General features: G+C 46.4%; 1 protein-coding gene across 1 annotated transcript in view; it reads left to right on the top strand.

Annotated features, from left to right (window-relative positions):
• NPHP1 (nephrocystin 1) overlaps positions 1 to 24,478 on the top strand; it is a 695,982-nt gene that overhangs the window by 630,413 nt on the left and 41,091 nt on the right. Inside the window, exon 19 of the mRNA XM_078648761.1 lies at positions 16,023 to 16,067. Within this exon, the coding sequence (XP_078504887.1) occupies positions 16,023 to 16,067 (45 nt within the window). The remainder of the gene's footprint in view (positions 1 to 16,022; positions 16,068 to 24,478) is intronic.

The following is a 24,478-nucleotide window of genomic DNA, read 5'->3' as shown; positions in this document are numbered from 1 at the left end:
CTTCATTGGAATCAAAGTTTTAGCTCCTATTTTCATGCAAAGCACTTGGCTTGCATAGTCTACAGTATGACTATCTGTTCACACATTGGAGGATAGCAAATAGCTTTACCCAATTCAGTGGCATTTTTGCTGGCAGTTCTGACCGAGTTTTATGACAGATATGTTGAGACACCACTATTGCTGAACTGGAGTGATAAGATTAATGTACATCAATGGGAACTAAGAGCCAGAGATATACTAAACGTTTTACCTATCGCACACCCTGCAATTTGTTAAATTGGTGGGTTTGCCACCACTAAAAATGTTAGTGCCCTTTGTGAATTTGCATTAAAGCTTCAAGAGGAGCAGGGAGTGGTCCGAGGAACGCAAACTTAAAAAACAAAAAGTGTGTGTCTGTCTGTCCCATATGTATCACCTATATATAAAAGTATATATATTTTTAAGTCCACTCCATTTAAGGAAATTTGGTTACCTTAAAAAAATCTTTATTTAAAAGCAATAATAGGTAGGTTAGTCTATGGACCCCTACAGGCCACCATCCTATTGGAGTGAGCTGCAATTTGTGACCAACCTAATTATTATCAATTTGGTAGGTTGGTCTGCAGCCTACTCTGATTTCTTGTTTTGTTAACTGACCTATTAGTACATAGGTCAGTTCCTAAAAAATGTTTCTGGTTGCAAAAAGAGTTCTGAGAAGGCCCATGAGTGAAAAAGGGGTGGAAACGCGATGTGATTGGCTAAAAGAAATTACATGGTGGATTTTAGGTCACATGTGTACGAAGATTATAAATTGGCTTCTCTAAAAAGAATTTCTACCAGCAGCATTTTAGGCACATTTCAAGAATGTACGTGTGTATCACAAATTGTATAGATGTTTACAATAGCATTTTATATAAAAGAATATTATTTCCTGTAAATGTTTTTGGTGCTGATCACTAAAGTAATACATTAACTGGCTTCAGATGATCTTACATATTTGAACTGTTCAATAATGGTGTTTTATATATGATTCATTTCTTATATTGAGTAAGGAAATTACAAGCAGGTGCTTCATGGACCAACTAGTGAATCCACTTATGGTTAATTGGTCCCCATGTGAGGACATTTATGTGTACCAGTTTGCTACACATTCTAGCAGAAATGTGAGAGGGAGACTGGGTGGTGCCGTTTACCATGAAAGACACATATGTTTATATCCCTTTACAGCCACTGCATAGAAAGGGCCCACATTTCGAAGTTGAAGGCAGGCATTCTCAGTTCTGGATGGTCATAGCCTTGAAGGTAATCCTATGTTTCGTGGTAGCCAGTGCAGGGAACAAACAGCCTGTGTAGTACGTTGGCTCTGTATTTTGCCGACAAATCAACCTAGCAGGATATAATCTGGACATTATGGATTTACTAGAAGCAAGTTAGATATTGGAGAAGGGTACGATCACTGCCATATGTCAAATTAAGTCGAAAGGTAGTAAATTCTTCATGATTTTCATTTTGAGAAAGCAAAAATTTGTATCTTTGAATATATTGGTCTTCTCCAAAGATAGATAAATGCAAATGGTGCATTCACACTTGGCCGCAGGAGCTACAGAAACACAATCGGTGCCTAATATTCTTCTACCAGCTAGCTGTATCCCAATGGTAAGTAAAAGCTCTATTGTTGTGGGCTAAAGATCATTTTTGGAAACCACAACCATGAGGATCAGGGAGTTAGCTAGGGAGGATTGATCTTGACCATCTCCAGCTTCCTGAACCTGTTTTTTTTTCAAATTTCTTTAGTGTCATTAAATTAAGAATCACCACAAATGTTATAGTATACAGTAATCAAAATGTTCATGAGATGGATGAACAGACATCTCCCATCATTTCAACATGAACAATATTCTGGTAGCAGATCATACAATGATATTAAAGGGATAACGGGTTATAATGAGACAAAAGGAGTATGATGTTGATCCAGAGCAACATAATGCGCCCTATCATGCAGAAAATTAGCCAATGTGTATATCACAGAATAAAACGAAGCAAAACAGTAACATTTGAAACACTATGGCTGTCGCTGTCATTTGCTACTTGGAAGTGCAGTAACATGAGCAGCAGGAGGATACTACAACATAGAGGGCACAGGCTATTAGTGGATACAAGGGAAGAAAGGGAGCGGGGTGAGCCCCTGCGCAAATCACCATGGAGAGCGCATGATTTCTCATTAATGTCCGGTGATATAGCGAATGGGGCAAAATCTGGCCAGCGCCTGACTCACCGTGGGAACTTCTATAACTGGGGGGGGGGAGGGGGGATTTGCAATTTAAGGACAGAGGTGTCCCACATTGTAGCTGCTCCACCTTCCCCTTGCAACCTACAATCACATATCATGGCATCCACTTCTGCCAGAGCCCATTTGTGAGTCACCTGTAACCAGCACTTGATCGTGGGCAGAAGAGGGCCCTTCCAATCCACGGCATTTATTCACCTAAATAGGACCAATGCCAGATCAACAAGCTTCAGATACTGTTAGGTATGTTTAGTTAGTTTTGTGATCCCAAAGAGACAAAGGAGTGGGTCTAGTGGCAGCTGGAGATCAATCACCATTGACACATGTTCCATCGCCTGGTTACATGTGTGCATCAACGGTGGGTATTTCCAAACCATATGAATAAATGTAGCATCTATGTGACCACATCTCAGGCACCACGGGGACACTACCAGTAACATGTGTGCAGGTAATGCAGTGTAAGGTAGGTTTGATATAAGTATTTGAATTGTGTGAACTTCAAACGGGCATTGTGCGAGACTCACTTCACCCATTCTAAAGCCCTGGTCCACTGCTTGGTGGTCAATTCCGTGCCCAAGCAATCATCCCATTTGGGCTTTCCTCGGGTCAGAAATTCACTGCATGCCCCCCGTAGTTCCATATGTAATAAGAAACTGCTGACCGTCTAGCCCGTGCGTTAAGAAGCACTGCAGACCCAAGTGTAATGGCGGTTTGGCCGGCCCTAGTGCCCATGTCCCTAATCGCCACCCTAACTGCAGTGTGTGTCCCAAGCTCGTATAGTTCCTTCAGTCCCTGGAATGAGAGCAGAGCACCATCATAGACTAGATCACCCATTTAGATGAGACCGGCTTCTCATCATGGAGAAGAATCAAAACCCTCGCCAGATTTTTCATGGCTGGCACGTTCCAGAGGGGCAGCTGTGGTGCATAGAGTGGTTGCTGCATGTCTGGGATGGATATATTGAGTCCAGATGAGCTTGGCCATTCACGTGAGCCTGCCCAGTTTCCTGGTCAGTCCACCCTGCGAGAGCAGACATTCTAGGTCGTTCATGCCCCCAGGTCCGCCCAAACCAGGCTACCCTTAACCGTTCTATCCCCAGCCAGTCAGGGCATGGGCCACTGCAATTGAGCTGCTGCGAAATACAACTCCAGGTCTGGGACCCCAAGTCCCCCTCGAACATAGGGTGCTGAAGTATGGGGATCAAAACTCGCTTCCCACCAGGTCCCCAAATGAGCTCAGATTCCATACGCCTCAGAGTCCTGAAAAAGGCTTTAGTTGGTATCACTGGCAAAGCTGCAAAAATATATAGCTGCCTTGGAAGAACCAGCATCTTTGCCACTGATGCCCTTCCCATAGCGAAAGGGGTAGTCAAGTCCAGAAGTGCATGGATTGGCGAGCCAAGGTCAAGGACTTAACATGAATACCACTGAGTAAGTCCCTGTCTGTGTGGCAAACATTTACACATTGAGACCTGCCATCTCCTCGAAGAGGTCGAGCAGGTCATAGAGGGCTGTAGCATGCATGCATGGTCCCGAAGATATAGTAACAAATCGTCTTTGTGTAAGGACACAGTGTCTCAGTCTAGTCCTACCCTGATGCCCCAGACAAGGTGGGACAGTTGCCTACTTGACAACACACTCGGGCTGTTGTCAAGTCGGTGGGTTGCGAGTTGCCGGTACGGAGATTTTACTCCTTGAAGAAAGTGTGACTATAGGCGAACGTTTCTACTCAGACCAGAGTTGAGATCGGCAAAAGTGAAATTTGGGAACATGCCCGAGAGTGTTTGTCAAGTAGGCAAGTATTGGCAACTATATTTATCCCTTAAATATAGGAACTACCTATCAATAGGGATAGGGCAATTGAAAATAGAGGGATCTGTATCCTGAAGAAGGCCTGAGACCCTTATGGGCAGTGTATAGAGTCTGAAACATGTTGATACTGGCAGTGGGGGAAATGGAGACATTATTTCTCCAACATACCCTCCAAAACATTTTTAACCCTGTCAATGGTGGCCCAAGAATAAGGTCAGATAGTTTCACACCACCTAGACAGTTTTAACATGTTTTATTTTTCTCTGTATGTGGGATCCCTTTCCAAGAGAAATATGCTCTTTTTGAAAATAAGAAATATGCACTCCACCCGGAGCGTTGGTCTACGACAAGGTGTCTTAGCGGCCCAATGATGAAGCATGCCACTATCTAGTGGGTGTGGGCAGTATTTACAACCTTTTGGGTTTTCCTCCTTAAGTGAATATCACAAGACCTGAATAGCATCTCCGAAAGTCCAAGTTGAAACGCTCAGAGTTTTAAGTTTGTTCAAAAGTCCATCTCCCTTTATGAGTTTTTGTGTCTCTGAAGTCAGCATACTACGAGTAAGAGAATACTTAACTACCCATGTCATGGCAATGCAGTGGCACCTTATGACCACCTTCATGGCGTCCCACCCCAACACACAGGATCCCACTGACCTGTTTTCTCAAAATATCTGGAAAGGTGTGTGGCTTTTGTCTGAAGCCGCCACGTAAGGATAGGAGCCCTTGTCGCCCCACCCACTGGAACGTGACCCTGAGCGGGTTGTGATCTGAGAGGGTCCTACCCAGGTATTCAGAACCACGTATGAGGGACAAACAGTCTGACCAACAAAAGAGGTAATCTAACCAAGTGTGGACCTGATGTCCGGGTGCATTGTAAGAATATTCTGTCTTCCTGGGTGCCCCAAGCGCCAGACATGAAAATTGGACAACCTAGACCACTGCTGGCAGTGTTTCTTTGCCTGTATACCCGGCATACCCGTAATTAGGGGTATTGACCAGTCCAAATCAGTGTTGTGTATGCAATTAAAAGGGTCCAGCAACATGTTTGTGGAAAGAGTATCTAAAATTGCGTCTTGAGCGGTATTGAGCACATGAAGGGTTCCTATCCAAGACACCCTCCAAAATCACGTAACTGCCATCCATATCAGCTAAGACTATGGATTTTACAAATGGTCCCTCTGCAGCGACCAAAGTGAGGACCCCTCAGGCATAGGCTGAATATCCAGTACCATATACCTGCCCACTCCATCGCCTTTTTACATTGTCAAGCTCTACCCATGGTCAGGTGAGTCTCCTGGAGACAAGCGAAGTGTATACGCTTGCGACAAAGGTAAGCATATATCCTGTGTCTCCTTGCGAGGATTGCCATGCAACGAATATTCCATGGTAAAGCATTAAAGGTAGTGGCATGAATGCAAACTGTATATCTCAGGGTTCTCAAGGCCCTTGCCATCCCGCCCTCCCTCACAAATCTCTCATCCCCTGCCTACCCATCCAACCAGCCAGAAAAACATTCAAACAATTCTGAGAAACAACTCCCCTATCTCTGGCCTGCGTACTTTTCGGACCCATGCTGCGAGCCCCAAAAACAATTAAACTGGTATGCATTAGAGGCCCGCAACATAGTCATGTACATGTGAAGCAGTCTGTCAGGGGCGGGCCAAGTGAAATTGTGCAGAGTGTGAAATTGTCAATGTTCAATGCAGCCATGATGTGGGTCCATGTCGGTTAATTTGGCATCCAGACCCCCCATTTACCCCCTAATAATGTGGCTTACCTTCAGGGGAGTATCGGACTCAAAAAGAATCCAACCCAGCCGGATCATCCACCCCACCAACAGGAGGATCTACCTTGCAAATCATCCCCAGATCGCGGAATGATCTTCGTTGTGGATGGGCCCCAGCATCAGAGGCGAGCAAACAGCCGAGTCCAATTCCGACTCCGATGGGTGCTTGGAGCGCAGAGGAGAGAAGGAGTTAATGCTGTGGAGGAAGGCCTCCAATACCGCTTGATTCTTCTCAGCTGCCACTTAGTCCTTGGTTGGTTTCGCCTTAAGGGATCTGCGTTTGCACTGTTGAGATTGGGCATTAGCCTGTCATCAGCCCTAGAGTCCTCGGTTGGAACTGCTGCCAGATTCTTAGCATAGAGTCAAGTACATACTTCTTTCGTTAAGTGTACTTTGTGAACTGTTTTACAATCAGCCACTTTGAGCTTTGCTGGAAACAAAAGCGCATTTTTAAGTACCAACTTACGGAGACGTTGCTTAACTTCGGAGTAGGAACACTGGCAGCGCTGTACCTCCATTGTAAAGTCAGGATATGTCATGTCTATTATATATTTTTGCATTGCCAAGAGCACTTGGCTTGAAACCGCTGCAGCAGCAGGTCACGGTCTTGATAGTTGAGGAGACGATCTCTGATGGGACGCGATGGCGTGCCCGGGAGGTGGGCCGGCCCGGTGTCCGGTGCCCTCGCCCAATGGAGGAGAACTTTGGCACCATGTCTTTCAGAACTGTCTTCGTCAGCCAGTCTTCAAGAAATAATTCCATGCTTGGACCATCTGAGCATACGCTGAAGCCCGGAAAGTGAATATTGTTGCTTTTAGAATGCCCCTCCGCATCTTCCGCTCTGCAATGTAGGTTAGCAATTTCCTCTACCATGTGTTTCAGCCGTTCCTGCAGGTCCTTCACTGTCGGTCAAACCATAGCAAAGGTGTACTCAGTTTCCTCCACTCTCTCCACTAGTTTGCGGTGGTCAGTTCCTAACATATTCACGTCTAGCGAGACCGTGTCAATGCAAACTTCCAGAGAGGTTTTATTGTCCATGATGGCCCAGAGCACCTTGATAAATTGAGTAGAGTTGGTTTGAAGAATCGCTTCAAGGTGTTGGAGGCTGTCAAGGGTCCTGTCAACGGGCAAAGAGAATGTCATCACCTTCCCAGTGCCAGTGTTCAATGATTCAGTGGTCTTGGGCTTTCCCATCTTTATAAATGAGTCTGGGTGAACTGAAGGGGATCTTTGAGGAGCAATGAGCACAGTATATAATAATATTAATAATAGTTACATTTATAAAGCACCTGGTTACACTGAGCCAGTGTGTCCCTGCGCTGCAGTGGCAGTAAAGAACAGTAGCGCCTATCACACAGATTAGGACGCAGGGAAAAGGTAGGTCTTCAAACCTTTCCGAAAGATCGTTTCGGAGTGCTCCAAACGGAGTGTCTGCAGGAGCGAATTCCACAATTGGGCAGCCAAGTATCCTGTCTCTCTTAACTTTGGGGACATGTATACAGTGCCTTTCCCGCTGGACCTTAAGTGTCTGGTCGGTACATAGGGTATAAGAAGTTTGTGAAAATATGAGGCGCCCTTTCTTTGTAAAATCCGATGACTCACGCACAAGGCCTTGAACTTAACCCTCTCCCTAATGGGGAGCCAGTGCAGAGAAGCCAGCGCACCAGTCGCTGAGGCCCTTTTAGAGAGCCTGAGAACTAGTTTAGCCGCTGCATTCTGAATGCACTGTAGACGCTGCAGGCATCTTGCAGTTGCGCCCAAATATAAAAGGTTACCATAGTCCAGGCGAGATGTTACAGTGGCGTGGACCAGGATCTTTCTAGATGCAGTGGGAAGGGCTTCAAGGGTTTTCCGCAGTCTCTTCAATATACCAAAACATGCACCTGCCACCTGCCTGGTGTGGTAGTCGAAGGACAGTTTGTTATCCACCCAGATCCCAAGATTCTTAGCCCGCTCACAAGGTATGGGAGTCGAGCCCAGAGACTGGGGCCACCATGCCGAGAACCAAACAGAAGGAGCCTTCCCAATCACCAACACCTCGGTCTTGCTGCCATTCAACCTTACAAAAAACACAGTTGATGGACAGAATGTAGAACAATGTCATACATTCACCCCAGTACAAGGATCTGGGCCTAAATCCATCGTTTTTTTGCACTCCACACCACCCTGGGTTAGACACTGGCTATATGCAAATCAGCTCTGACCCTCTGCCTCATGGGAACAGTCCAGTCCGAACTACCAAGCCATGTCTTTCCCAGGCCGGAATCAAGCATCCAAGGACCGGTTTCTGGCTATCAGCCTTCATCAGTCTGGATAGCTTGACTCCAGTGGTGTGGAGAGCCTGGGACTCACGTCTGAGCATACCCAGCCCACTCGGGGTGAAAATTGCAAAAAACACAGTTGATGGACAGAATGTAGAACAATGTCATACATTCACCCCAGTACAAGGATCTGGGCCTAAATCCATCGTTTTTTTGCACTCCACACCACCCTGGGTTAGACACTGGCTATATGCAAATCAGCTCTGACCCTGTGCCTCATGGGAACAGTCCAGTCCGAACTACAAAGTCATGTCTTTCCCAGACCGGAATCAAGCATCCAAGGACCGGTTTATGGCTATCAGCCTGGATAGCTTGACTCCAGTGGTGTGGAGAGCCTGGGACTCACATCTGAGCATACCCAGCCCACTCGGGGTGAAAATTGCAAAAAAAACATTCAACCGTAAGCAATTATTTGCCAACCAGTCAGCCAGTTCTTGGAGGCAGGCAACAAAGTTGGAGGCAGCATCTACCCGAGCTTGGGTCGGGGAGACTACTAGCTGGGTATCATCAGCATAGGACAAGGCGCTAATTCCATATTTATCCGAGATTTTAGCCAGGGGGCGACATACAGATTGAACAGTGTAGGGCTCAACACAGAACCCTGAGGCACCCCCTTGGCCAGCTTGATGTTTCTAGAGTAATGGTTTCCTTGCATAACTCGAAAGCTGCGCTCGGATAAAAAGGACTCCATCCATTTTAATGCTCTGCCACCTACACCCCCTCTCTCCAGATCGTGGAGCAAAGTATGGTGGGCGACAGTGTCGAATGCGGCACTTAAGTCTAAGAGAATCAAGGCTGCAGTCTGACCTTCGTCCACATACTTCCGGATGGTCTCGGTGGAGTACAGCAGGGCCGATTCCGTGGAATGAAAAGCCCGAAAGCCGGACTGGGAATGGTGAAGAAGGTTATTGGTGCAAATGTGGGCAGTAAGCTGAGAATTCACAATCTTTTCCGCAACCTTTGCAAAATACGGGAGCAGAGAGATGGGGCGCAGATTGTCAAGTTGGTCAGCACTAATGTGAGGCTTTTTCTGTAGGGGAAGCACCACAGCCTCCTTCCACATTTCTGGGACCACTCCTGAAATAAAAGACAGTTCTAAAAGGTGTCTCAGAAAAGGCTCTAGTGCATCCATACTACTCCTCAACACCTTAGGGGTAGCCGGGTCCCTAGGCAAACCTGATTTAATATCCATGGCAATTCTCTTACGGATGTCCTGAGGCGGTACATCAAATTCAAAAGGACCCTGCATTTCAGCCACATCCACTACTTCCATTTCCACTATTTTCCCATCACGAGCCGAAGAATAAATCCTCTCCACCTTATCCGCAAAATATTCCGCTACTCGATTGCATGACTCCTCAGAGCCGGCGCAAGGTGCTGCAGCAGATGCCAAGGAAGAAATCTCAGTAAAGACCTTAAACATCTCTTTAGTAGAGTTCTCTGCTGTTTGTATTCTATCAATAAAATAGGCTCCCTTTGCCTTTCTAATGAGTGAATGGTAGATCTTAAGGCTGAGTTTATAGTCTACTTTCAGGCGAACAGAGAAAGACTTCCTCCATCACCTTTCCAACTGTTTACAAGTGGTTTTAGCGCAACGTAACTCTTCGCTAAACCAGGGCGCGTTTTTACGTCTATTCGTGGACATTTTAGAAGACCAAGGTGCGGTACAGTCAAGACAACAGTAATACGTCTCTCGAGAGATTTGCAGACCTCATTTATATCCTGCCCGGAGGGAGGAACCTCCCTCAAGAAGGCCAGGTCAAAAGCGCCCTGCGAGAAACCAGCCCACTTTCTTCTTTTTATTCCGGGCTTGGCTCCCTCCTGAGTTTTTAAAATGGGCAGCTTGATCCTAAACGGGATCAGAAAGTGATCAGACCTCTGTCAATTCTCACAATCCCATAGCCATTTGGGAGTGCCTCCAAGATTTCAGGCGCAGAGTCAACATCCAGCCATGTTTCCGTAAGAAACAGGACATCAATTTGATCTTCCAAGAGTAGGTCACATATTTCAAATCTATGCTTCCTTAAGGATCTACAATTGATAAGCGCTAGCCTGAGTGCATTACCGCCTTCTCTAATCTCTGCTTGTGCTTCTGCCCCGAAAGAGCAGTGACTGCATTGCCAAGTCTCCCCCTCAACATTAATACTATGCCTACATTTCTTGTCCAGGTTTGGGCAAAGAGTGCGGAGCCTCCCTGGGCTGTAACGGCGTCTCAGGCCGAAACCGGCAGGGGTTCTGGCCCCTAACCCCGGTCGGCCGCGGACGGGCGCAGACGGGCTTGCCTTTGGCGCGCCTTCGGCGCGCCACCAGCACGCCCGCTGCGTGGACTCGAGGTCATGATGTTTTTAAGCAGAGCCCTCCCCACAACTAGACCGCTGCCCTCCCGGAAGTACCTGTCTCTGTCTCCCCCGCCCTCCGCGCAACGGTAAACACCGCGTCAGACCGAGGCAGGGAGACCCGAAGATCGAGTACAGGTAAGGGTGCTTACACAGTTCTTCCCATACGGTGTTACCTCCAAGTAAAAAGAGCCTGAGCAGTAAGTTTAAAAACACAATTAAAATCGTACTGTTCACGGACTGCACCGCGAGCGGACCTGGAACACTGCCACTGTCCCCTGTCCACAGCGCGGCCGCTCTGCCAAGCTGTTTTTAAGCAGAGCCCTCCCCACAACTAGACCGCTGCCCTCCCGCACGTACCTGTCTCGGTCTCCACTGCCTTCCGCGCAACGGTAAACACCGCGTCGGACCGAGGCAGGGAGACCCAAAGATCGAGTACAGGTAAGGGTGCTTACACCGTTCTTCCCATACGGTGTTACCTCCAAGTAAAAAGAGCCTGAGCAGTAAGTTTAAAAACACAATTAAAATCGTACTGTTCACGGACTGCACCGCGAGCGGACCTGGAACACTGCCACTGTCCCCTGTCCACAGCGCGGCCGCTCTGCCAAGCTGTTTTTAAGCAGAGCCCTCCCCTGGTCCGACCGTCGCACCAATGACACCCAGTCTCAAGTCCACTGGGCAGGGCATGCACTGGTACAGGGCAAATTGGTTGCACCTCTTTAGAGGAGATCAAGTTCAAATCTGTTCAGTGTATCTTCCCCCCAGGAAGGGCTCTTGCAGTTGCAGGTAGGAGACGCAGGGTGCAAAACGAGAAACAAGCCGCCCAGTGTCTGCGTCAATCCAGGTGCCCCCAAACCTATTTGAGGCGGCAGAAACAGGGCAAAAGTGTGGGCCTGAACATTATGGCAGCCCTATATAAAGTGGTGACCGGTCTCCAGGCTAGATAATCTACTGGCACAAGGGGCAGAAATACTGGGTAACAGATACAGCTCATGCAGGGTCATCCAATTGCAGAGCCCCTCCAAAGCAACAGAGGGCAAGAAGGTTGCGCTCTGAGCAGTCGTGGCCAACTGTGAGGCCAAGCAAGTCCACTGTCAGGCAGCCACTTTCCAGGATCACACAAGCGAGTTGCTGCCAATATGCAGTACATTTACAGAATCTAAACCAGCGCCACTGCAAGAATGTGGCCTCTGCATTGATAAAGGGCTCCTCCCATGGGGGGAGGGCCGGGCTGTTGTACATCTGCAGGACAGCCTTATGCCACCGTCACGAAAGGGCACGCACGGAGGGAGCCACTCCCCATCCGCTGCGCTCCCCTAATAAATACCCATGCTCTCAGCTGCAGCTTGCAAGGATGTGGCAGGGCCTACTGCTCACCGCAATGCTTCTTGGCTCCTGGCCAGATCCTTCAGGCGGCACGACCCTGTCTCAGCCGCTGTCCACACTTCACTTGCCAGGGTCAGCAACAGCGGGACTCGGGCTCCGTCACGGCCCATGATTGCTGCAGTCTCAGCTCTCCAGTGCTGCCCAAGGGTCCACAGCCACACCTCCGACAACACAGTCCCATGCCAGCACTGAAGCGCTCCAGCATGGATGAAAGGGCTTTGTTCCTGGCAGCAACACGAAGGGGCACACTGCAGACACCAGAGCCCTTGAGCCAGGAACAGCTCGCGCCAGCGGGACTGCCTTGTCACAGTTGCACTCCACACCACCCTCCTGGGACAGCCTTGTGCCCTCTGATGCCCACGCGGCCAGAGAGAGCCTCAGGCCCCACATATTGGCATTACCTCAAGTAGTCCTCCACAGGTTCCCAGCCAAATTTCTTGCAGCCCAGCCCTGTGTTAGCACACAGGCATGACCGCGCAGGCAAAAAAGACACGCTGGTGGGTCAGATGCCACTGATAAAGCACGATGCTGATTAGGCCTAGCACGGAGCTCGTTCAGAGAGTGTCCAATGTGGCTGCCATCTTGGCCACACACCCCCCTCCCCTTTCCTGAACCTGTTATGATGACTGAAACTCAGCGGGTGTAATCTGCATACATATAAAGTTTGGCCCTTGCTGAGTGAGGAACATTGCCTAGGTACATTGCGCATAGGTTAAAAAAGGAAAGGTAATGGTATTGAACTTGAGATGACACCACATCTAGGTTTCTGAGGTTGGGAAGCAGAAGGAAGAATGATGACCATATGGGATTTTCTCCCTAAGATTCCCCTTGGCATTGAAAGCCTTCTTGCCATTTATGAAAAGGAGGCTGGTGCAGGTACTCCGGATCAATACCCCCGCTATATGGTACTGTAACAGGCAGAGCGGGGTAGGGTCGTGGACCATATGACAGGAGACACTATGCCTCTAGAAGTGACGCAAACACAAAGGCATTTATTTTTCCTTTTGTTACACCACCTGGTGGGATCTCTCAATGTTAGGGTGGATAAACTCAGGCGCCAGTGCCTAGCGGATCGCAAGTTATTTGGATCACCAATTACCCGGTGATGGCACTGAAGGAAGTGACCTGATTAGGGCCACCAGGGTCACTCACGACCACCTCTCAGCCTTCCATACAAATGAAGAGTCGGTCAGACGGTAGAGAATACAAACCAAAGTTATTTATTAGTATACGCTCAAGCGGAGTCAAGTCTGACCAGCCTCCTTAGATTGCTGCCAAGGGACTGGCCCCCACCAAAGTGGAAATACAAGATATACATTCCCATCACCCCCAAACACCCGCCCAGAAAGGAATTTTCCAGTCTGAGAGCTCATGAACAAAGGTGATCCAGAAGGACGAGCTACCATCCTGAGACCGGGTACATGCTATCTTAGTTTCAAGGTTTCTCTGCCCGTCTCTCTGAGTGGGAGCAGGCCTACCTACCGGGAAAGGCATGCAGTTACAGAATGATCTATTCATTAGTGCAGCGAAGCTCAACCTTGAATAATAAAGAGAAAAAATGAGGCTGCTTTCTGCTAAGGCAGACAGTATGAGACAGAAGCTTCATTGTAATCATGGTACAATATGGCTGCTGAATACAAAATGGTGCCGCAAATGCTAACTTAACTCGTACAATGCTAGAAGTAGTCAGCTAGAAGCATTTTCAGTCCAACAGCACAAGGTATCTTCCGCGTATGGAGAGAATCTTGGCTTGAATTTTTTTGTCACCGCTGAGAGCTGGTAATATCAACACTTTTCTGTGCTGGAGTTATGCAGGCGTCTCTGTCTCAGAGATGTATTCCCCCTAGTGTGGAGCTCTGGATTCCTGCACACATTTCCGACAGTACCTCTTCTGCCCTGAGTTCTCAAAATGCTCAGGAACAACTGGGTCCAAGTCACACTAGTGGCAGCAAATTGGGCCAGGAATGTGTTGTACCCGTACCTCCTGAGCATGCATATCTGTCCCCTGATCAGGCTGCAGCTTCGAGAGGATCTCCTGTTGCCCCTGAAGAGCAGGGTCTTGCACATTGGCTTGAGTGATCTGAACCTCCGTGCTTGGAAATTAAATTAAGTGGCAGCAGTTGATTGTACTTAGCCGAGGTTGTTGATGCCATCATGGCAACCAAGCATCCCTTCACTAAATCGGTATAAACCTGCTGTTGGGACAAATTTGTGGCTTGTTGCGTTACTCAGTAGAGTCACCCACATCAGACCAAACTCATTAAAATGTTGCTTTTTGTGTTGGCCCTAGCCTAGATAGGACTTTCCTTTTGCACAGTTAAAGGTTATTGTCTGCTCTTTAGGCCATTTTGTGGTTGTTCGATGAGCCCTTTTTATTTAAATCAGCTATTTGATGTGTGTGTTTTAAAAGTTTGCACACACGTTTCCGCCTACTCCTTTGATCACGCCTCGGTGGGATCTGATTCTAGCCCTCGCATTCCTCATGTGTATGCCCTTTGAACCACTACGCAACTGTCAGTTATGGCAACTCACCCTCAAGTCAGTTTTCCTCATCACCATAGCATGGGCACAACGTGTGAGTGAGCTGCAAGCCCTCTTGTAAACCCACCATACATGGGTTTTTTTCTGGATAAGTTGGTCCTGAGAATCCACACCTCCTTTCTTCCTAAAGTGGTGACTCCTTATAAAGCCAGGCAAAGAAGCAGCCTCCCCTTATCTAAAATTTTACATCAATTTTACCAAAACCTATTGGGTAGACAATCAGCTCTTTATTGGGTACACTGGAGCAAAAAGGGCAAAGCAGTGCAGCAGAGAACCATCTTTCATTGGATTATGCGCTTTATCAAAAACTGCTATGTACTGCCCAAAAAGCGTACAAACTGAATCTACCAGAGCCAAGGCTGCTACCACTGTGTTGGCACACAGAAGACCTGTTCTGGATATTTTTCATATTATGACGTGGGGTCGCTTCATACCTTCACGGAGCACTAATGGCTGGAAAGTCGAGGCTGTGGAGAGGGGCACTGTGCCCGCTTGATCTTGCAGGACTACTTGGTCTGAACAAGTTCGCAGGCCAACCACCTGGCGGGTACTGCTTTGGTATCTATTCAAACTATAAAAAATCTGCTGTTAGAAGTATCCATCTGAAGAGCAAGTTACTTACTTTCTGTAACATGCTTGCTGGTGGATACTCCATTAAGCTGCATATTTTTCCCGATCCTCCCCATTCTGCAACCTGGACTCTTTTATCCATCGAAAAAGGTCCCAAGTTTAGAGCTATGCACCCAGGTCAAAACCATTCTGCGAATGGGCTCTGCATCTGGGGGCACACACAGCGTAGCAAGCAACTGAAATTGGCACGCATGGGTGGCACTTATATACGACTGCACATAAATTACAGAGCAGAATGACATTGGTGTGGAGCTACATGACGCTACTCACCAGCTACTTACCAGCTTACCAGCTGGTAAAGATTTTGTGGATCCAGATTGATGGCTAGGGAATATTTATAAGGTGAGGAATCTACAGTTTTATTGAGTATCACCAGAAAGAGTGTTAATGTAGGTAAGTAACTTGATCTGTTTGTTAATAAAATGAATAGAAAAAATCTGCAGCCAAGCACAATATCCATCGGAAAAAACTCTGCCAAAGTTGAATTACTTTTTCTGCTTGAGCGTGTTAATGCGCAGAACTTGTAAAGCCAATTTTGTGCATTTGTTTATGGTACCTTAAAGGTGGTAAGTATGTGCATGATTACAATGAACTTTCCCAGTATTTTACTCAAACCAACGAATCTTATTTGTACTGCTAGTATACAGTTAGCTGCAACTGTAACTATTCGTTAATCATACAACAAATCTTTTTTTGTTTTGTTAAATACATTTTTTATCTTACCATATTAACTATCTCTTCCTTTCAACATTCCTCTGCGGTCATGTTAAAAAAACAAAAAGTCGGGAAAGGTGAGCTGGACAGTGGGTTTAAGTGTGCTGAACCTTGCATACTTTTTGTCTGAGGCACCCCTAAAAATTTACAATTTCTACTTAGGGATCCCATTGTTTAGCCTAAGTGTAATTCTGATTTTACATTTTCTCTATTGGTTTTCTTTTTTTAGAGTTCCTGGGCAGATAAGGAGAGCTCATTAAAAAGATCTGAGAGGGTAATATTAATTTATTTTAAGTATTTCTTTAAATATGTTTTAAACAGCAGTTTATTAAATGTTATCACTTTCAAAGTACAGGCCACCTTTAATTTATGGATGGATTGCTTTATGATACTATTTGAAACATATTCAGATAGCATAACTGTGAGCATCATTTTGTATCAATTTGGTGCCTCTAAATGTTGTGCATTCAGTCTCCACTAATATTTTTTTAAGACTCTGCATACTCTAATCTATTCAGGCTTAATCCTCTGTAGGATTGCCAGTGCTGCCAAACTTTGGCCCTCTTGTTTGGGCCACCTCTGTCTTCATATATGTGCTTCTCTCCCAACATGCCCAAGTCCTGGTCTTCTTTCCATATGGAAGAGAAACAAAAATGTCCCTATTCAAGGATCTACTTTGGATCATGTGCTATATCAATTTGCCTACATTCAGCATACCTATATAATAAAAATCACAAAATATTTCAGTGTTTGCTATGGAATGAATCGGAAGGATAAACTCATCAGAAGGAAGGGAAAATGAAGATAGAAGTGACCTTTATATTGGTACACAGAACTTTCTATTTCTTCGATAGAGCCACCGGCATTCATAATTCAATGCTGTTTGAGAGCCTAGAAATGCTCAAAAATAGACTGCATGTAGCTAATCTGTTGTGCCATGAATATCGGCTTTACTTCAGTGAGCCAACGTTTTCAACATTGTTGATAATTTTTTATTTGTTGCTTGAGATTCAAAGTGATGCTGGCATGTTAAAATAAAAATCGGCTAAAAAACAGACGGCCTCCCTGCTCTATCGAACACTTCTGGATCAGGTTTATTTATTTATTTAATAATGCGATTTATTGAGCGCACAAATACCTGTGGGTGTCTCGGCACTATAGACTGAGCCTGCAGGCAAAACAAGTGACTATTGGTTAAAGAGCAAGGTTTTTATTTGCTTCCTGAATGTAAGTAAGAATGGACTTGTCTTGATATGAGGCGGGAGACTGTTCCAAAGTTTGGTGGTGGCAACTAAGAAAGATCTGCCCCCCCAAGATGCTTTTTTCGTCCGCAGTACCGTCAGGAGATTTGCTGTGGAGGAGCGTAAACATCTTGAGGGAGTGTATGCGCATAGTGACTTTTTAAAAAACTCAGGTCCAGAGATATGAATTGCTTTGAAAGCGATGCACAGGGCCTTAAACTTGGCTCTGTTTCTGACGGGTAGCCAGTGAAGCTGGCGAACTATGTTAGAGATCGGTTTGAATTTGGGGGTACTTGTGAGCAGTCTGGCTGCTGTGTTCTGCAACAATTGCAATTTGTTTAAAACTCTTTCCTGGGCAATAATTAAAAGACAGTTACAGTAGTCAATCCTGGACATGACTAGAGTACTGATAAGGGTCTTAGCTACAGCGGCGCGAAGGTAGGGAAGGAGTTTCTTTATCATTTTAATGATGAAGAAGGAAGCGGAGATGACTGCATTTGCATGGTGCATGAATGACAGTTTATTGTCAAATATAACCCCAAATTTCTTACCTTTGCAACCGGTGATGGAGGTGTCCCAGCTCTGCTGGCCACCATATGGGAGACCAGGTAGGGAGGAGATTGCCAAAAATCATTACCTCCGTCTTGTCGGAATTTAATTTAAGACACTTATCTGCCATCCAGGTACTGATTGCAAGCATTCCCTGTTGGAAATTGTGCGCAATTTTTGCCCCGTTATTGTTGACCGCTAAGACCAGTTGCGTGTCATCTGCATATGATGTTATGCCCACGTGGTGGGATTTAATGACCCTCGCCAAGTCAGACACATAGATATTGAATAAGGTCGGACTCAGCGAGGATCCCTGAGGCACACCACAAGGTAAGGCAAACAACGGTGACTTAAAGTTCCCAAGTGTGACAGATTGTGATTGGTTGGAAAGGAAGGAAGCCAAGAGGGCCTTAGCCCTATGAGAGATTCCGACAGCCGCGACACAGTCGATCAGAGTCGCATGATCTACCGTGTCAAAAGCCGTTGAGAGGTCCAACAGTATCAGGACAGCAGCCCCTCCTCCATCAAGTATTTTCTTGATTTCATCCGAGGCCTTGATAAGAGCGGTTTCGGTGCCATGTTCCTTTCTGAATCTAATCCAGGCAATTGTTTTGATCAATAAAGTACGATAACTGGACATTCATGATCTTTTCGGCGATCTTGGCTGGAAGAGGAAGACAGGCGATGGGTCTATAACTAGTGACGTCTGATGGATCCAAATTACTTTTTTTGATAAGGGGCTTGATGACTGTTGTTTTCCAAATAGAGGAATAAGTGTCAGTTTTGAACATCAAGTTAAAAATATCGGCTATATTAGTGCCTATGATGTCAGGGAACAGTTTAAGAGTGGACGGGGGACAAGGATCGTCAGGGGACCCGGAATTGATGGTAGTGAGTAGGTGTGAAACCAAGTCTGGAGATACTTGACTGAATTCCTGAAACGAGGGATAAAGATTTTTGTCTGTGGATGTAGCATTGACATCGCAAGAGGGTTTTTTATATTCTTGGGAGGCTGCTAAATGAGTATCACTAGAGATGTGGGTTGTGAAGTTCGAATATATGTTACTAACTTTTTCTTGAAAGTAGGTCGCCAGCGAGTTACAGAGGTTTTGAGAAGCAGCTATGGAAGTAGTGGGACCTTGTCCAGATAGCCGAGTGACTACCTGATACATGTGCTTAACCGAATCTTGTGCTGATTCAATTTGTTTACGATAAAATTTACTTTTTTCAGTGATCAGAAGATGTTTATATTTGGACAAAGCCTGTTTATAGTGAAGTTTTTGAACAGGATCGTAGTCTAAGCGCCAGCAACGTTCTTGGCGTCTACAAATTTGTTTCTCAAGCCTGAGGGCTTCGTAGAACCAAGGGGCTGACAGTATGGTCCTGTTGTTGGACCTTTTTTAGTAGGGACCACCGTATTCACAGCGTCGGAGATCCATTTGGTGTAATGGGTAGCTGTCAAATCAGGGTAGGAAGGAGCGACTTGCTGGGTGGCGAGTGATTTGGATTTGAACTCTTGAGATGCGAAGTTGCCCCATGCTTTAAAGTGTTTGGAAGAAGAGGATTTGGTGGGCCTGGGAAGGGATGGTTTTAGATTGAATTTCAAAGAGGACTGTGCAATGGTCCATCCAAGGCAAGAGAATAATATCCCCTAAGATGAGTTGCTGATGGTTAGAAAAGAGGCCATCTAAGTGTGGCCCACGCAATGTGTGGGGGATGAAACTAGTTGAGTAAGGCCTACCGCTTCAATTTCACCCAGGAGGGCTAAGGTATCTTGGTCGTTATGGGCTTCAAGATAGAAATGTAAGTCTCCGAGAATGGAGAAGTTGCTTTCTCCTGCTACTAACTCTAAAAGACAGCCCATAGAAGAGAAAAATTCTATTCGGGAGCCGGGGAGGACGATATAGGAGAATGCCTTTAAATGGAAGATAGTGGGGTATCGTGATAGTGAAGCTGACTGCCTCACAAATCATTGTAGGGATGAGTGCTGTCCTCACTGAGTAACACGGTGTATTATTGCCAGACCTCCTCCTTTTTTGGAGGTTCTGTCAAATCTACTGGCCGTGAAACCCTCAGGAGTTGCTGTACAGAAATCTGGGCCACAGGAAGGGTCACCCCAGGTTTCAGTTATAAAAAGGAGGTCCAGTTTGAGTTCTTCGAGGCAATTTAGAATTTCGTATTTGTGTCTGGGCAGCGACCGGGCATTTATAAGGGCTGACCGAATGGTTCTCTATGCGGGGTGTTGCGCTTTGGTGAGTGGTGGAGAAAGATCGTAATTATTGTCTAAGGAGAAAGGACAAGTGGGACAGTGGAGAGAAGGCTGGTCTCTTAGCTCGAGTTTGATGGCCGGGCGAGGTCTTTGGTGGTACGACCAAGGGGGGTGGCCCGGTCCAGGCGCGTAGCGACCGGTATGGACTTAAGTAGGGAGGGGAAGAGAAACAACTAACGCCGCTTGTGAGCCAGAAGTGTAGTCCTGCCGGTGAATGCAAGTGTGTAGCTTCCCTCCACTCAAACTGACTGCTCAGCGGTGGACCGGAGAAGTGCAAGAGGTGAGGAAACTTTAACCAGTAAAGTGAAGAGCAACTTTTAAAAACAGTGCGATTTGACGAATTTTTAAAATAATCAATTTCTCCAAGTAATATGTCACAGGAGCCCTTTACCAGGCGCTCCTGATAAGTACAATGTCAGCATGTGTTACCTGCCTTAGCTCGTCTGTAGGGCGAAGCGCCCCGTGTCCAACTTAAGTAGGATGGGGAAGAGGAACAACTGGTATGCTGACCTTAACGCCGCTTGTGAGCCGAAAGTGTAGTTCCACAGGTGAATGCAAGTGTGTAGCTTCCCTCCTCTCAAACTGACTGCTCAGTGTGGGACGAGGAAAGTGCAAGAGGCAAGGAAACTTCAACCGGTAAAGTGAAGAGCAACTTTTAAAAACAGTGCAATTTGACGAAATTTAACAATAATCAATTTCTCCAAGTGATATGTCGCAGGAGCCCTTTACCAGGCGCTCCTGATAAGTACAATGTTAGCGTGCGTTACCTGTCTTACGCTGCCAGTTCAGGTTTAACGTGCAGCATCATTTTGAATATCGAGCAACACAAAAAAAAGTATCAATAATGTTGACTCACTGAAGTAAAGCCGATATTCATGGCACAACAGATTAGCTACATGCAGTCTAATTTTGAGCGTGTCTAGGCTCTCGTGTCTAAACAGCCTTGAATTATAAATACTGGTGGCTCTATCGAACAAATAGAAAGTTCTGTGTACCAATAGGTCACTTCTATCTTCATTTTCCTTTCCTTCGGTTGAGTTTATCCTTCCGATTCATTCCAATTAATCGATTTATTCAAGTCTGAAAGACGATTCGATTTTGAAGGTCATATTGAAAGCGAATAGATTTTTATGAAAACTTGGTCCTGAAGAAGGTGAAGGATTTACGTTTTACCGAAACGTTGCGTCAACTCTTTTAAGTTTTCTTTCAAATGTGTAATCAAGTATGACTTAAATTTGTATTGTAACTTCTCCTTTGAGAAGATGTTTTTAATCTTGTGAAAATTGTAATGTCTTTTTCGTTTGCACATATGTTTTTATAAAATAAATGCTTTTATGTGTACACAAATAATTTTCTCACTAAATTTTGTTAAAATAATCTATAGCAAACACTGAAATATTTTGTGATTTTTATTATATAGCTATGTTGAATGTAGGCAAATTGATATATGGGTGTGGGTAGCCAGGAGGTGCCGATTCACAGGTGCCATCTTGGGTGAGGGGCCAGAGGTTTGCCTCGCAGGACTCCCGCGCTTAACGGTATTTAAGATGCATACCGGTCAAGCGTGCAGCGTAGGCGTGCAGCGGGCGCGCCGACGGCGCACCGGAGGTGCGCCAGAGGTAAGCCCATTTGCGCCCGTTCGCGCTCAGGTCGCGACCAGCGCCAGTCATGCTGCTTCTCCTGCTCCTTCCCGTCAGGCGTACTCTAGGGAGGAGCTTGTCCAGTTTGACCAGCACCACAAGGTGAGTAGCCTGCCGGATACTATCACCAGTCGCCCCGGGGTACTATCTTGCGGTCTGCTTAATGTTCGGTCCCTCTGCAAACATCATGTTGAAATTTCACTCTTAATCGAATCCTATGGGTTGGATGCGCTCTTGCTCACAGAGACATGGACTCGAGCTGACAGTGATGTAGAACTTGGATTGGCCTGCCCTCTGGGCTATAAAATCAGGCATAATCCTCGTGTGGGGAGCAGAGGTGGAGGCGTGGGGTTTATTTTTAGAGACACTTTGGCTATATCTCAGTTTGAGGTTAAGGAGGTCCAAGGTTTTGAACTCATGGGCTTTTCTCTTAAAGGGCAAAAAGGAGTTCTGTATTCGGGGTGGTTATGTTATAGACCACCTGGTAATACACTATCCACTCTACCTGAGCTGACTGATCTTATTTATGATCTTTCTAATACACATGCCAGGCTAATAGTCTTGGGGGATTTTAATTTGTGGCCAAATGGGCCATTTGATACAGCTTATAGAGACCTTTGCCAGGCTTGCAGCAATATACAGCTGCAAAGCTGATACTCTCCCAGACTCATTTGAAGGGCCATGCTTTAGATTTAGTTTTTGCGGATGTTACTCAAGCCACGATTAGGGACATAACTATCCAATGTTGGACGGACCATGCTCTTGTCCACTTCTCCCTATACCTCCCTGCTGTCTCATTGAGAGACAATAGCTCAGGTTCTACCAAACTTAGTAGGCAATGTTCTAGACTCCTGAAAAATTCTAGTCCACTATCTTTGTTAGCCGGCGGCTTCTCCTTGGGGGAAAATGTGGAAGAGAGCTACTTAAGGCTGTGCCAGCAAATTACAAATTCCTTGGATAAAGTGGTCTCCTTGCGGAGAGCTAGGGGTAGGCATAAGCTTGCCATGCCTTGGTATTCTAATGATCTTCTTCAGCTGAAACTGCGGTGTAAACAGGCGGAAAGAGCTTGGAGGAAGCATTATTTAGAGTCAGATAGAGCCTCTTTCAAACAATCACTTTTGGATTATAAAGCACAGATCAAGTGTGCTCAAGCCAAGTATCTCGAGGACATGCTGTTGCAGGCAACAAACAAGTCGCAGACTTTGTTTCAAATTGTTAACGACCTCTCCCGTCCAGCCTGTGCCACGAATAATATCCCGGCCTCTCAGTCCCTTTGTGACTCCTTGGCAGCCGCATTTGAGGACAAAATCGCCACCATTTTGAGCGGACTTTCCTGCCCAGGCACTCCTTGCCTCCAGCCCTCGGCGGATTCAGCACCCCTATCTATTCCAGGTGATCCAAAGGAAGTAGTAGGCCAACCTCGGCTGGATAGTTTCACTCTACCTTCTCTAGAGGATTTCTGTGCTCTGGCGAATGGTGTTTCATCGGGCTCTCCGATGGACCCCCTGCCTCATAAATTTTGGAAGGTGTTCCAAGAGGAACTCTTCCCTCCTCTTTATTCTATCTGTCACCAGTTCTTCAGCACCGCCACAGTGCCTGAATGTTGGAAACTAGCAGTGGTCTCTCCTCTTTTAAAGAAGCCCACATTGGACCCTACCTGCCCGGCGAACTATCGGCCAATCTCGCTGCTCCCTTTTCCTGTTAAGATCATGGAGAAACTTGTTACTCAGTCTCTGTCCAGCTTTTTGGAAACCAACATCTGTCTAGACGTGGCGCAGTTCGGCTTCCGGCCAGCCCATGGCACGGAATCTGCGCTGGTAGTCTTTCTGGACGATCTTCGTTCACGGGTTGACATTGGTCGGGCAGCTTTTTTAGTGCTGCTCGACATGTCGGCCGCGTTTGACACGTCAGCCACGCTATACTTATCAGCAGACTGGAAGAGATCGGGGTAGCTGGGTTGGCGCGGGATTGGCTAGTTTCCTACCTTCATAACAGACATCAGGTGGTGGCTCTGCCGCCTTTTAGTTCTGGCATCAAAAGAGTAGGGCAAGGAGTGCCTCAGGGGTCGGCAATCAGCCCTATATTATTCAATCTGTATCTCCGGCCTCTGATTACATTGATCAAATCCTTTGGTATCTCGGTAATCGATTATGCCGATGATACGGAGCTCATCTTTTCCTTTGAAGACAAAGATGTTGTGCCTAGAGACTTTCCATCGTTGGGTGACAGCTACTGCGGACTGGTTGCGACATAATTCCCTCCAGTTCAATGGATCCAAGACCGAGGTGCTGTATTGCTCTATAGATCGTACCCCGCGTCCTTTGCCGGCGGATTTCTGGCCAACATCTTCCTTAGGCGCGGCGGTGGCGGACTCCGCACGCAACCTGGGGGTCATGTTTGGCCCTAATTTACAACTGGATGCTTTTGTCAATAAGACAATCGCCACCTGCATGCTGTTGCTCCGTACTCTGCGTAAGATCCTTCCCATGCTTCCGGCGCAGGCTAGACCGGAGGTAGTGCGTGGCATCATTCTCAGTAGGTTAGACTACTGCAACGCACTGCTTCTGGGCGCACCTAGTACCTTTTTTTTTTTTTTGTAAGACCTTTATTGATCTCAGTTAAATATACACGGCCAAAAGCCTACAACCCTGAGGGCCGGCTGCGAGTTATATCGTCGATTGACGTTGAATTCACACAGCCCTGTAGCCGACAACACTAGGTCCGGCGGCGTAATGCAGTGCATGAAGTCTTACATTTTATGATATTTGTAGATTACAACAAACATAGGACCATAACTTGGAAATCAAAAATACATATCAGTACAGTTATCAGCGTTAACAACTCAGACCTATCGATTCCTGTGTTGTCTTCTTGACTGGGCTTTACGGCACACTACCCACACAGTATCCAACCTCACCACTCAGTAAGCATAGGTAGGTCATACATCCGAGTTCGTTTGCAATGCACTCAAGTAGTCTGTGAAATA

Source organism: Lissotriton helveticus, chromosome 6 (genome assembly GCF_964261635.1).
Source record: "Lissotriton helveticus chromosome 6, aLisHel1.1, whole genome shotgun sequence".
Taxonomy (NCBI): Eukaryota; Metazoa; Chordata; class Amphibia; order Caudata; family Salamandridae; genus Lissotriton; species Lissotriton helveticus.
This window is presented reverse-complemented; position numbering and strand designations above follow the sequence as displayed.